The sequence below is a fragment of the Pinus tabuliformis genome, chromosome 2_1 (assembly GCF_031772625.1).
Source record: "Pinus tabuliformis cultivar Carrire ecotype Pingquan chromosome 2_1, CPIR1, whole genome shotgun sequence".
Lineage (NCBI taxonomy): Eukaryota > Viridiplantae > Streptophyta > Pinopsida > Pinales > Pinaceae > Pinus > Pinus tabuliformis.
Genome location: NC_142299.1, coordinates 247663952 through 247678577, shown reverse-complemented (window position 1 = coordinate 247678577; position 14626 = coordinate 247663952). Strand labels below are relative to the sequence as shown.

Genomic DNA, 14626 nt, shown 5'->3' with positions numbered 1-14626 from the left:
ACTGTTGGTTTTGACACCCGAGTTGATAGGTTTTTCCACCTATATATATATATATATATATAAAAAAAAAAAAAAAAACGCAAAGTAACATCAAAGTCAAAGGCACATCGATTGTCGGAGCCAAATATACAAATCACAAGCATCTTTGAGACTGCGTTAAATTCCAGCTTTTCGTTCGCTTCTAAACCCTAAACCCTGGTGTCCTTCCCCAACCATGGATCCCTTCAATTTTTTGAAGCAGCAGTTGTAAATCCCCAATTTTTTTATCCGGAACATAATAGAAGGATTTATCTTCTTTTTGTCATTTCCTATCGCTGTAAATGCAAGCTGATTGAACGATAAATCATTGCAAAACTTGAAATCAGGGTATAGATATTGGGATCTCTTTCTGCATAACGGCGTGGACTCTTTGTCAATGGGGCCAGTTCTTCTTTGATCCGGACAGAAAGCCTCATAGCAGATAAAGAGATGGCTCCATTAGCCAAATTAAGCCTATATAGGCGCATTCAAACAACTTCCTCTGCATCTTCAACAGCTTCCACGTTGCGAAGATTTAATTATAACGTGTTATCAGAAGGGGATGATACACACTCAGAGCGCGGGAGCAAGGGTTTTAGGGGTCGCGGTGGGGTGGATTTGAATCCAGAATTCACTACACTTGGCTGGTATGGAAGTCGCGACGATGAGAATGCAGACAAGCAAAGTAAGAAACCCCTGAAAATGGCAGATGATAAATTGTTAGGAATTCGATCTCAAAAAGCTTCATATGGGATGTCTATGGAGCACGGGAAGCTCATCCCAGGGTTTGCGATGTCCGGTTTGCATCGAGGTTTGGTAGTTGGAGGAAGAGCAGGTGCCCTGACTGCAAATGTGTCAGTCAGGTATGTTAGCACCGTTGGAGAAGTATCAGACAAGGTGGACACCATACCTGACTACATCAACGATGTTGCACAGGTCTTGGGTGAAAATAGCATTTCCATGGATACATTGAATAAAACCCAGGCCGTGAGTGAAGTGGCAGCTGCAGCTGCCGATTGTTCATATCCAGTTGCAGCTTTGCAATATGTCATTGAAGCTGTTCATGTGCACTCTGGGTTACCATGGTATGATACTCACTCAGCCAGTTAGGCATACGCAAATTTAGTTTAGCCGTCAGCTCTTTATTCGAATAATTGTCTGTCACAGTTCTTTGAGCTATTCATATGTTTTCCGTGTCCATTGTCCGAATGACGATGGGTGAAGGTATTACTTGAAACGTCGGAACGATCAAACAATGGACGCAGTTAATTTCCCAAACCATATAACTTTTGCTTGAGTATTCGCTAGGTAGGCTTTGTGCTCATCCCCCCGAGAACAGGTGGTGATATTTTAAACCTTTTTTTCCCAGATAATTGAACCTAATGCTTTGTCTTTCATTTTAAAATCTTTCTAATAAATGTAGCATCAGTCGATCGGGAAGGCTAGTAGTAATTTTAACCATGCAAAGTATTGAGACATTTCACACAATCTTCTGAGAATAAGTTTCTAGATGAAGTGTCAAGTCAAAATTTTGCCTCTTATTTGCAAAACAATGGAGTCTATACATAAAAGATGTAGTTCACGAAATGAGATACAAAACTGACTGTATGACTGCACCCGGAGGGCAGTTATCAAGAACCGAAGGCTGGTTTTAAATTAGCCATGCCCAGCTAGGTGTCTGTAAGTAAAGAAAACGTTTGCATGCGGATTAACCACCCTAAACATGAATTATCTCTTTGTGCTTTTGTCTACTTGTAACCTCAAATTTTCTTCCTAAATTATCCTCTTCTTTCATATGAGGTGATTGCCGGCAACTTGGTATCCGAAATGCTCTCCGATTTCTTTGTGGTACATCTGCTGTTTTTTCCCAAATTTTTACATGTGACCCTACAAATATGTTATCATGTTAAAAAGTATTCCAAGTCTCACCAAGTAAACTAGACTGAGATTTGGGACATTGAAGAGATTAAAGCCTGTTCAAGCTTCTGAAATTGTGTAGTGGGCAATGGGATGCTTCCTGTTACCCTGGTAGGATAGATACCACGTAGAATATTCTCCATGTAAGTAGGAGTATGATATGAGCACAATGCCAACAATTTAGGAAGATACTCGCACAAGAAATCAGAAGAGAGCAAATGTGAGAGGGGATTGCTGGAATTGCACACATGCTGTACACTCATTTATATGTTAAAATTTCACCTCCAGTCAGCAGATCTGCACTTGTAGAACTTAAATAGATAAATCTGAGAATTTTTGAAACATCTATCGGAACTTCAGATCTACATAAGCCAAAACATTGTATGATAAGATAAGATAATTATATTAATGTCTAACAAATGACCACAAAAGTAGGCTAATGGGACTGTTGAGTACAATGATATCAATACACAGCAGGAGTACCAAATGTCTTCTATACAAAGAACAAGAAGTGATGCATTAAGTCAATGCTAAAACATGGAAAACCTTTATCCCCAAGTGTGGGCAGCTGCAACAGGAGGGAGACGTACAGAGAGAGAGAGAGAGAGAGAGAGAGAGAGAGAGAGAGGATCTTAGAGCTAGATCATGGTCCATTGGATCTATCTCTCCTAAGATCAGAGACTGAATGAAGAAAACTCAAGATAGAATAATGTCCACAGGGAGAGTTGGGGGAGGATCTAGACTGTTGACCGTGCTGCTGTCTAGAAGTAGCCCATTGTGGATGTCTGGGTTATCTTGTCTGCCTGCTAGTAAAGGATTTGGCTTTGAAGCGTCTCTGAGGTCCCTGGGGAGGTGGGATGGGCCCTTGTGTTCACGTTGTTCTAGAGTCAAAAGTGATGTTGCTATCAGTTAGTTGCTTGGTGCCCATAGCTAATGGAAGCACTAAAATGAAGGAAGTAATCTGCTGTGTGGGATTTCGTCTAGGAGGAGGCTGGAGAATGTGAGCATGAAGTTTGAGGGCCTCCTACATGTAAAGGGTTAGACATCTTTGGTCTGAGTACCAGAAAAAACTGGATAGGGTTTTGATCCCTCTGAACAATCCATGGAATCTCCTACATATCTCATAATAGATGGGGTAGCGGAATATGAAGTGTTCCTCTATCTCAACCTCACGAAGATGGCACAATTGGTAGATCCTCTATGCCTTTATAGTCAAGTGTTTTGTCTCAACTCGAAGTCTATGTGAGCCCACATGGATCTGGCCTAAGTGGATGCAAAGGGAGTGCACATAATGACATGAGGCATATGGGGGTCGGATAATGAGTCTGTCCCTCACCTTCATAAAGTGTTCATCATAGAAGGCCATCTTTGGAATCTCGGACATAACCCGCCTTGAGGGTTTGTCCAATTGACCTGCACAAACTACCTTTATGCCATCTTGAAGGATATTGTTCAGCTCTTGTCTAGTAGATAGGAGGTGGCCAAGTGCATCCATGGAGTATTTGAAAGGGGAAGCTGATACAAACTACCTTTATGCCATCTTGAAGGATATTGTTCAGCTCTTGTCTAGTAGATAGGAGGTGGCCAAGTGCATCCATGGAGTATTTGAAAGGGGAAGCTGATACATTGAAATACTAACGAACTCTAGAAGGTTTGAGACCCCAACAAACCAACCCCTGATGTGACTATGAGGGTGAATAAGGCAATGAACTCTTGTGAGTAGTAGGCCAAGTATGGGTATCGATCTTGACCGATCTTTGTATCAACAAAACTCCAAATGTGGTACAAAAGTGAAACTATGTGGGCAATAATATTGAGACAAAAGGGGTGAGCATCGAACTTTGTAAGGACGATGTGTGGGAGCACTGCCTATATGTATCTGAGAAGGAGAAGGGTTTGTATTCTCAATTGAAGCCGAATTTGCCTCTAAATTTGTTACTGCAAAATCTGGGACCTTAGTGCAAAGCCTCAACAAGCAATCTAGATTAAGAGCACCATTAGGAGAGTTACCAATGTCACTTCAATAACTACTCCCCTGCATTTTATGTTTGGATACAATCCCCACAAGGGAGGATTCCCTAGCTAGGGATTAAATAGCCCAAATAGCCTTAGGACGAATACTGCTTATGGGTTCTACTACAAGATTCACCCAAGCAGTGTTGTGAAAATCGTGATAAAATGAAAAAATCGCGATTTTTTCCCTTTGCCGATAAAATCGCGATAATTAAACGAAAAAATCGCCGGATTTTTTTTTTGCCGTTTTTTACTAAAATAATCGCGATAAAAACGAAAAAATCACAATAAAAACTGAAAAAATCGCTGGGGGTCGCGACAGCATAGTTATATAACATTTTTTTGGGTTTTTTCATGCTCTCATTTGGACAGTGGCGCGCGGAGGGAGGAGGAGCTCTTGGAGACCAAGCTGAAGAGGGTTTTTTGCCAAATCCAAGTGCTTAGAGGAGGAAATCAAGAGGAGACCACCAGTTTCTCCATAGAAACGATATGTGGATTATTTTTTTTTGTTTTCATTGTTTAAAAACATTGTTTTTGTATGTTTTTCGTTGTTTTAGGTTGGGAAACTTGGTATGGGCACCATTTTTCTTTTGTTTTCATTGTTTTTAAAGATTTTTTTGTATTTCTTCATTGTTTTGGGTTGGGTAACTTGGTATGACTATGGGAACCATTTTTTTTTGTTTTCATTTTTTTGAAACATTGTTTATGTTTTTTTCATTGTTTTTGCCATTTGGTTGGGTAACTTGGGTTTGGAATGGTTGGGTAATTTGTGTTTGAAACTTTGAACTTTGGAATGGTTATTTTAGGTTGGGTTACAGGTAACTTGGATTTTCTTTGTACAATCATCAATGTAAAAATTAAAAATTAAAATACTAAATTGTAATTTGTAAATTTGTAACTTGTAATTTTGTAAATGCTAAATTGTAATCCTAATCCTTATTTTCCCATAGGTTCACAACTGCACCAAAACACCATTCAAGACTTCAAGTTTGCAACTTCAAAGTTCAAAAACAAACATGCCAAGGAAATTGGATCCTTTCTGGGAATATGGTGTACCTGATGCTCCGAATGATAGAGTAAACTTGAGTTGCAAGTTGTGTGGAAAGGGGATGTCCGGGGGGGTGTACAGGTTGAAGTTTCACCTTGCAAAAATCCCTGGACATGATGTGGAGCCTTGTACAAATACAACTTCTGAACTTATCCAAAGAGCCATGAGAGCATTGGAAACTTTAGAGCAGAATAGAGAGGCCAAAGAAGAACTCAAAAGGCAACTAAAAAGGTCAGCTGAAGGAAGTGGGCCAAGTGGCACTGGTTCTACTGCAGCATCAGCCAATTCGGTAGCTGCATCATCATTTTTTGTTCCTCGAACCACACCTGGTTCACAGCCATCTATCGGTTCAATGCTAAAAAGAACTGAGAAAGAACAAGCTGACAAGTTGCTGGCAAAATTTCTCCTCTGGAGTGATATTCCTTTCAGCATTGTAAGGAATAATCCATTTTTCCAACCTACTGTTGATGCTATTGCCAGTGTTGGCCCGGGGTACAAAATCCCTTCTTATCATGATTTCAGAGGCCGGATTCTTCAAAATGAAAAGCGTGACTGCACCCAAAGATTGGAGGATTTTAGGGCATCATGGGCACAAACAGGATGCACTATTATGTCAGATGGTTGGACTGACCAAAAGGGGAGAACCCTTATAAACTTCTTGGTTAGTTGTCCTAAGGGGACTATGTTTATCAAATCTATTGATGCATCTGCACAAATCAAAGATGCAAGAACTTTATGTGATTTGCTGGATGTGTTTATTTTGGAGGTGGGTGAACAACATGTTGTCCAAGTCATAATGGACAATGCTGCAAATTATGTTGCTGCTGGTAGGATGTTTATGGACAGGCATCCTACTTTATTTTGGACACCTTGTGCTGCCCATTGTATTGATTTGACGTTAGAGGACATAGTGAAAATTCCCTTTGTCAAAGATATTGTTGACTCATCAAAAAACATTACAAAATTTATATATAATCATACATCTGTGCTTAACTTGATGAGAAGATTCACCAACAACAAAGAGTTGGTGCGTCCCGCCATTACACGGTTTGCCACCAGTTTCATATCTCTTCAATCCCTCTTGATTTCTATGTGGGATGTGAAGAGAATGTTTCTTTCAAAGGAGTGGCGTGCTTTGCCAATGAGCCGCAAACCAGAAGGAGAGGCCGTATGTAGACTAGTTTCATACCAGGAAGTCTTCTGGGCGGGAGTGCAGGAGATGTGCGCTGTTACTGAACCTTTGGTAAAGGTTCTTCGGTTGGTTGATGGTGAGAAGCCCGCAATGGGCTATTTGTATGAAGCCATGGACAGGGCCAAAGAAGCCATTCGGGCCTACTATGATGATAAGAGAGATGATGGGTTTTAGAAACAACTCCTTCTATGGGGAGTGATTGATGAGCAATGGAACAACACACTCCATCGTCCCATTCATGCTGCTGGGCTTTTCCTGAACCCTGCATTTTCTTATGCATGTGGGTTTGATTTTGATGCTGAGATCATGGATGGATTCTTATCTTGTGTCCATAAGATGGTGCGATCTCCAAAACAACGTATAGAGATCTCTAAACAAATTGAGACATATAGGATGGCAGGTGGCACATTTGACTTTGAGATGGCTATCACTGATAGGACGATTAAAATGCCAGGTATTTTTTACTTTGTAACTTTGTTTCAAATTTCATTGTCTCTTCAAATTCCATTTTTTTCTTATGTTTATTTAAAATTTTATTTGTAATTTTGTTGTAGATGCATGGTGGAAAATGTATGGTGGCAGGGAACCCCTTCTGCAAAAGCTTGCCATTCGCATCCTCAGCCAAACATGCAGCTCCTCAGGATGTGAGCGCAACTGGAGTGTATTTGAAAAAATACACAACAAGAAGCGCAACAGGTTAACACTTAAACATTTAAAATATTGCAAATTTCCAAATAAATTTTTGAGTTCATTAAACAATATTTTTTTATAATTATTAATTATTATTTCATGATCTTTGTACAAGTTGGAGTCCCAGCGACTTAATGACATGGTCTACGTCTACTACAATCTTTGATTGTGGGTGAGGCAACTTGAGAGGACACCTGATGTGGATGCCATCTCATTGGATGGGATTGACACCACTGCTGCATGGAGGGTTGAGGTCGAGAGGCCTCTCATGGATTCTGTTGATGATTGGTTAGTGCAGGATGTAGTGGAGGGGGAGGAGGAGCAGGAGCAGGAGGAGGAGGAGGAGGAGGAGGAACAGGAGGAGGAGGAACAGGAGGAGGAGGTGACACCGCCTGCCCGGGCTACCACTGCCACTAGTAGAGGACGTGGTCTACCTCTTATAGCTCCTACTTCTAGTTCTTCAGCTTCTAGAGCACATCAGACTCCACTGCCATCTCCACCAGCACGGGCACCAACATCTACATCTAGAGGGAAAGGGAAAGCTGTGGCATTTTCTCGCAAGAGGGGCAGAGGAAATCAATAGGATTAGACTTTCATTTTATTGTATATGACATTATGACATGATGAGATACATTATCATATTTTTTGTTGATATTTTGAGGCTGAGTTGGGACTCAGGAGTCAGGACTTACTATTCAGGACATGATTCAATGTTATGTGTGATTTTAGCGCTAGAAATGATATTAAACATCTTATATATTAGTTTTTTTATCATATTTATGTGTCAATGTATTTATTTTATGTTGTAGATGGTTTAGATATTAAAAAAATTGAAAAAAAATGAAAAAAATGAATATTTTTGTACCAAACGATTTTTTTCCCGATTTTTTCCCGATAATTCCGATTTTTTCCCCGCGCCGATTTAATCCCGATAACCATTATTGCAACATTGCACCCAAGGATAGATATACAATTACAAGGGTTCAAGTGATTTAAGGTATAAATAGAGAATGATTTCAAAGGCACCTATGGCTAAATCTAGAGGGCTTAGTTAGACCAAAAGAGGCTCAAATAGGTACCCAAACACATGCAATCAAGAAAATATACTTTGATGATATAAAATAGGGTTTTAAAACAAATTATCGCATGCAAAAGTTTTATAATAACAATAAGAAAACAACCCCAAAGTCCTTGATAAACAAGCTTAAAATTAGGGCTGATCAGTGAGTAAGTAAGAAAAGAAATTACAACAATTTTCAATGACTGAAAACACATAATAATAATAGAAACCCTAGATGTCAACCCCAATTAAGGGTTGGAAAATGCATGTAAATTTATATTTATATTTTTCCAAATGAATGCATACAAATTCTAACCCTAGGACAAGAAGGCTCAAGGTAGTAACGCTGAAAAATGCAGGTTTTGTTGCAACCTAACCCTAATTTACCTTAGAAAAACATAAAAAAACAAAAATGAGGTTTTTATTTAATGGACTGCACAAGAGATAAGACTAGTGCCTTTCTCAATCAATGGATTAGTGGATCTAGTGCAAAAAATCTATGGAGAGAGAGAGAGAAGCTCATGTTTCTCAATGACTTAAACCCAAGCATCCTTCTATCTTCTTTGGAGATTTAAAGGGAGGAAGCTACACTTAGGTTCTTCAAGAGAAACTTGATGAAAATCTTGTTCAAGGAGATGTTAGAGCCATAAAACATCAACAACACTTTGGTGAAAATTTCATTAAACCCTAATTCTTCAACAAGTACAAGATGGAAGAAGATACTTACACTAAATTAGCACATATCATCAAAGAATCACCAATAATAATCCAAGAGAGAACCATCCACTCAAAATATCCTTCCCAAGATAGTTTTCCTCAACTAGTACTGCATATTGACCAAGAGAGATTAGACTAGCTAGTGCACATTGATCTCTAAGTGTGTGATAATCAAGCAAAGAGAAATTGATTCCTCTTTATTTATATGAGGGAAACCAAGTCAATTTTCTCTAAAATTAGTCCAAAGGCTCTAAAATAATAATTAATTATGATTAAAAGTTGGATATGACACAAGTCGACCCTCAAAGAGAGCTAACTCAATGATAAAACATAAAAATAAGCCTTATTTAACCCACATGTGTGATCTAAAATCCCTCCAATGGTGATGTCATCCGCTAGAAGGTGTGTCTCTCATAAAGAAATGCAATGCATGGCTCAAAGGGGTGCATATCATCCCAAAGGTCACATCTCTTCATCAAAATGGCTTCCTTGTCAAGCAAGGCTCCCTCATTAAGACTATTCTCAAACAAGCCCATGTCATCAATCCAAGTGTCATGTCCCTTCTAAATTAATTTGGAACAAGACTAGTTATTGCATTTTGGGGGTCAATTTTGGAGATAGTGGGGCCCATTCGAGTTTTATTAGAAGATTAGATTTAGGAGAAGTTATTTTGTTGTGGTTAAATTACACATGGGGGCTACCCACACTAGGGAAATACGTACTCCTTAGTTCGGTTTGTAGGGAGGTGGTTAAGTGAGGGCCCACGATGGAGGTAAAATTGGAGGGAAAAGTGCTCCACGAAATCTATATAAGGAAGGCAACTCTCCTCATTTTATTAATCATTTGGCATATTGATTTCTCTTTGGTTGCTTGAGTTGCTTAGTCGAGTCACCTAAGTCCCTTGACATGTAGATTCAGGATTTGACGAATACGGGGATTCAAGTGTCGGATACAGACACGTTGACCCCTCAGAACATGACACATTTAGATACGTTATATATATATATATATATATATATATATATATATATATATATATATTAAAAGTTATAAATTTCTTACACAAATTCTCACTCATGATACAAATTCATTGATTTCAAACATAGATCTTCATCTATATGTAAGTTTGACTGTTTACAAAGTAACATTATGTGTAGTACATACAAATTTCAAATACAATTGTGACATAAATGATAAATCATAATGCATACTCAATTCATCAGTGATCCAAGAGGAGATGGGGCATGGATGGATTCCAATCGCTGTCAAAGCTATGTCGCAACAGGTCTGGCTATGGGATCTGGGGATCCAGTTGGTTGATAGATCACTCTGTCTCATGATGAGCGGAGTCATGGCAGAGAGTGGCCTAGTTCACTTTTGGGTTGGCACATGGGGGTACACAGAGGCCTTTATCGGCTGCGAGGCAGGTTTTCTTTGTTGCTGCACAGGTTCAAAGTTAGATTTGGATGGGTAGGCCTTTGCGTCATGGAGATGTCTTGGCAGCACGTGTCTCGCCTCTATTAGTATTCCACCATTGGGTTCCAGGAGAGGAGGATACAATGTGCGCATGATGGGCAGTCTGTTAGAGCTAGAGTGGCACCCTTTTGAGGCTAGCATGGGACCCAAGCATCACAATACTAGACAACTCAGCAAGCATTAGGGGTGAGCTGGCTGCTACAGGTGGAGGTCACTTAGATCTTCCTTTAGGCTTTAGCGAGTCATCGATGACGTGGGGGACTTCTGGTATTTATACTAGACAGGATAGTGAGTGGAGCAAGGGGTGCTCCATGTTGATTAGGTTGGCTTAGGATCCTGGTATCGAGGGACTCTGTTAGGCCCCTATACTACTAGTGTAACCCCTTATTGTTATTAGTACAACCCCCTTATTATATTGATGTACCCATGTAGTGCCCATATTGTTACTCTTGTGCCCCATAGAAGCCCACTATTATTATTATTGTGCCCTTACATTATTATTGTTATGTCGGCTCTGATTATGTTATGTCCCCTTAGACTCCTATATATAGAAAGGAGGTATTTTCATTTGTATCATCCAAGAATTGTTCATTTATGTAATGTAAAGGAGGTTTCCCCCTCGAAGAAGCTGAATTCTAAGGTGTGGATTTATCTTTTCTATCTTTTCTTGAACTGGTTTCATAACATTTGGTATCAGAGCTTTGGATTCTAGGGTTTCGCTGCTCCAAACAGGTCATCGTGGAATTTTCGTTATAACTTTTTTTCTGTGACGTTTCAGAAGTCGCAAAAAAACCCATTTGAGAAGAAATCACGCTGAACCTTGGGTCTGAATTTCAGAGCTTTTCGCGCGATATGTGCAGAGATATGATCTGAGGAAGTTGGCCTTTTTGCAGACTCCTGAATTACATTCAAAACAGGTGACCCGGGGAAAATCGTCATAACTTTCTCTCTGAGAATCGGATTGAAATTTCGTAAGAAGGTATAGAAATAGGATGGGCTATAGTTTCTTGTATATCTTTTTTAGAACCATAGGTCAAAAAAATTGACACGTGGCACTTCATACAAGTTCGCTCTTCTGGAAAGGTCTATAATCAGGTCATCTTGGTAGATTGTGCATAACTCTTTCTTAGAGAATCCAATTTGGATCAGACTGGTGGCATTGGAAAGAGAACATAGAGGGCTACTACAGGTAGCAATTTCAGAACTTAAATATCTGAAATTACAGAGTTACAGTCGTTTCAAGATCGAGGTCCTAAAATCAAGAAAAAACAAGATGAGGAAGTTTGATGGCAAGGATCCGGTAAATTGGATACTTCAGATGGAGCAATATTTTGATCTACATGGTGTACCACTGTTACAAAAGGTATGTATTGCATCTTCATATTTAGAACCGGATCAATTTTTATGGTATAAAGGGCTTTGTTCTCGTAAACAACTTGTTACGTGGTCAATTCTCACGGAGGAAATGATAGCACATTATGAGGATACGAAGAGCAACACCTTCTTTAGAGCAACACCACAACAATTGGAAAGAGTAAAAGGGCTTTGTGACATATTGGAAAGTAAAATTATGGCAACAAGGAAGTCTACCCCTCACAACTATAAAGATGGAAGTGTTGTTTCTCCTAGCCTTCCACAACCTACAAGGGTTACACCACAACAATTGGAAGAAAAAAGAGAAAAAGGGCTTTGTTACAATTATGATAGCAAATGCACTAAAGGTCATAAGTGTGACGAGAAGAAATTATTTTACATAGAGTAGGAAGAGGAGGAAGAAAAGGATCAAGAAACATCAAAAGAAGAGGATATATGCCAGGACTCAACCCCAGAGAAAGAAGAAAAGAATCAGACCATATCTTGTAAACTATTAGCAAGAATGACCACTCCTCAAACTCTCAAGATAGAAGGACATATCAAGAAGAAAGAGGTGAAAGAAGTGAAAGATCACGTCAAGAAAGAAGAAATGAATCCAACCATATCTTGTAATTCATTGGTCGGAATTACCACTCCTCAAACTATCAAGCTAGAAGGACATATCAAGAAGAAAAATGTCCAAGAAGTGAAAGATCACATCGAGCATCAAGAAATGAATCCGACCATATCTTGTAAAGGATTGGAAGAAATTACCACTCCTCAAACTCTAAAGATAGAAGGACATATCAAGAAGAAAAAGGTTCAAGCAGTGAAAGATCACATCGAGCATCAACAACAAGTTCTCCAACTTTTAAAGGATAACGCCACTTTGGTGCAAAATCAAATGAAACAACAGGTAGATCAACATCATAGTGAAATTTTTTTTGATGTAGGTGATTGGGTATTTTTACTACTACATATAAAGAAAACTATTTATGAGAAGGAAATGTTGGCAATACTACATGCACTTAACAAATGGCGACCTTACCGAATGGGAAGACTCTTCAAAGATGAGGATGTGGAAGCATTGTTTTGTGCTATTTCTATTATCCAACCAGATTGGATAAACGAAGCAAGGGATGAATGGAAGAAGGACAAAGAAGTATGGCCACTTATTCAAAAGTTGCAAAAGATTCCAATGCAAACAATATTGCCAGAAATTGAAGAGGAAGGAAAAATCATATTGGAACCTGGAATAGTCACAGAAACAAGAACCCGACAGCTATGAAATCGATCAATTTCAGAGTATCTCATCAAGTGGAAGAACTTACCTGTTGAAGATTCCACATGGGAGGACAAGAATTTTATACGGAAGCATCAAGAACTACTCAAGCGTTGAGGACAACGCTTTTTGAAGGAGAGGGGCATGTTAGGCCCCTATACTACTAGTGTAACCCCTTATTGTTATTAGTACAACCCCCTTATTATATTGATGTACCCATGTAGTGCCCATATTGTTACTCTTGTGCCCCATAGAAGCCCACTATTGTTATTATTGTGCCCTTACATTATTATTGTTATGTCGGCTCTGATTATGTTATGTCCCCTTAGACTCCTATATATAGAAAGGAGGTATTTTCATTTGTATCATCCAAGAATTGTTCATTTATGTAATGTAAAGGAGGTTGCCCCCTCGAAGAGGCTGAATTCTAAGGCGTGGATTTATCTTTTCTATCTTTTCTTGAGCTGGTTTCATAACAGACTCCTTCACTAATAGGATAATACAGTGATCAGGGACGATCCAATGGCATATTTAGGACCCTGGTGAAGTTTGTAGTGACAGTGGGGATCCATGGTCAGAGAGGGCGCTTGTTCAGGCACTGCTCGAGGACAAACAATTTTTGGTGCATTGGAGGAACTTGCCGGATGAGGATGCTACTTGGGAGGGTGAGCACATACTTGAGCATTCAACACTGAAGTTGCTTGGGGAAGCAACATTTGGGAGGGGAGGATTGTTATGTCCCTTCCTAAATTAATTTGGAACAATACTAATTAATTCATTTTGGGGGCCATTTTTGCAGATAGTGGGGCCCATTCGAGTTTTATTAGGAGATTAGACTTAGGAGAAGTTATTTTGTTGTGGTTAAATTACACATGGGGGCCACCCACACTAGGGAAATATGCACTCCCTAGTTCGGTTTGCATGGGGGTGGTTAAGTTTTGAATGGAGGTGGTTAAGTGAGGGTCCACGATGGAGGTAAAATTGGAGGGAAAAGTGCTCCATGAAATCTATATAAGGAAGGCAGCTCTCCTCATTTCATTCATCTTTTGGCATATCGATTTCTCTTTGGTTGCTCGAGTTGCTTAGCCGAGTCACTTGTTGTTCAACACAAGTTCTTCAAGCAAAGAGCTCACCCTTTCTTCGGGGGACTTCGAGTGCCACCCTAGGAAGGTTTTTCTTCATTCTTCCGGAGGGATTTCGTTATGTTCCAACAGTTGCATTCATCTTCTGGTGGTGTGTATTACTGGAGGATGTAATGAAGAGGAGGTCGAGTTTGCTTGTGGTGGCTTGCCGTGGAGTTTGGTTGAGAGATTTTTCGGAGAGGAGGCCTAGGATATTTGTTGTCATCTTGGAGAGTTTGGGAGTTGGAGGAGAGTGCTTCTTTGCAATGTGATTTTCCCACTTCCTGGGCCAGCACAGAGGCAACACTTGTTGCACACGTGGGAGGTAGAGTATCAATATTTGAGGCTAAAATTTGTCAGGGAAGTTAAGGGAAGCATTTGTGGAGGAGATTGCTTCATTTTCAGAGCATGGGAGGAGGCTTTCATTGGTGTCCCTTGTAGGCTGTATTCTTGAGCAGTTTGGAGGTCGATTTTGGAAGGTCAAATCTTGGCCAAACCATTTCTGGGTTTTTTCTGGGTTTTGTGAGAGGAGTTTATGGTTAAAATTTCAGAATTTTCCGGGTGATATTTGGGTATGAAATCCTCATTCTTATAACAGGGTGAATTGCTAGTTAGTTGGGGAATTTGCACCATTTTGTGGGTTCGAAAATGGCTTGGAGATAGGCCAAACCATTTCTGGGTTTTTGACAAGGATCCCATATATAAAGTTATAGCATTTTCTGAGCACCAAAGACGAGGT

At 39.7% G+C, this 14626-nt stretch overlaps 1 protein-coding gene across 1 annotated transcript in view; it reads left to right on the top strand.

Annotated features, from left to right (window-relative positions):
- Positions 1-403: 403 nt before the first annotated feature.
- Positions 404-14626, top strand: part of LOC149199619 (mitochondrial inner membrane protein OXA1-like) — a 162294-nt gene continuing 148071 nt past the window's right edge. The window contains exon 1 of the mRNA XM_089402507.1: positions 404-1103. Coding sequence (XP_089258633.1) covers positions 469-1103 — 635 coding nt within the window. The 5' untranslated portion in view covers positions 404-468. The remainder of the gene's footprint in view (positions 1104-14626) is intronic.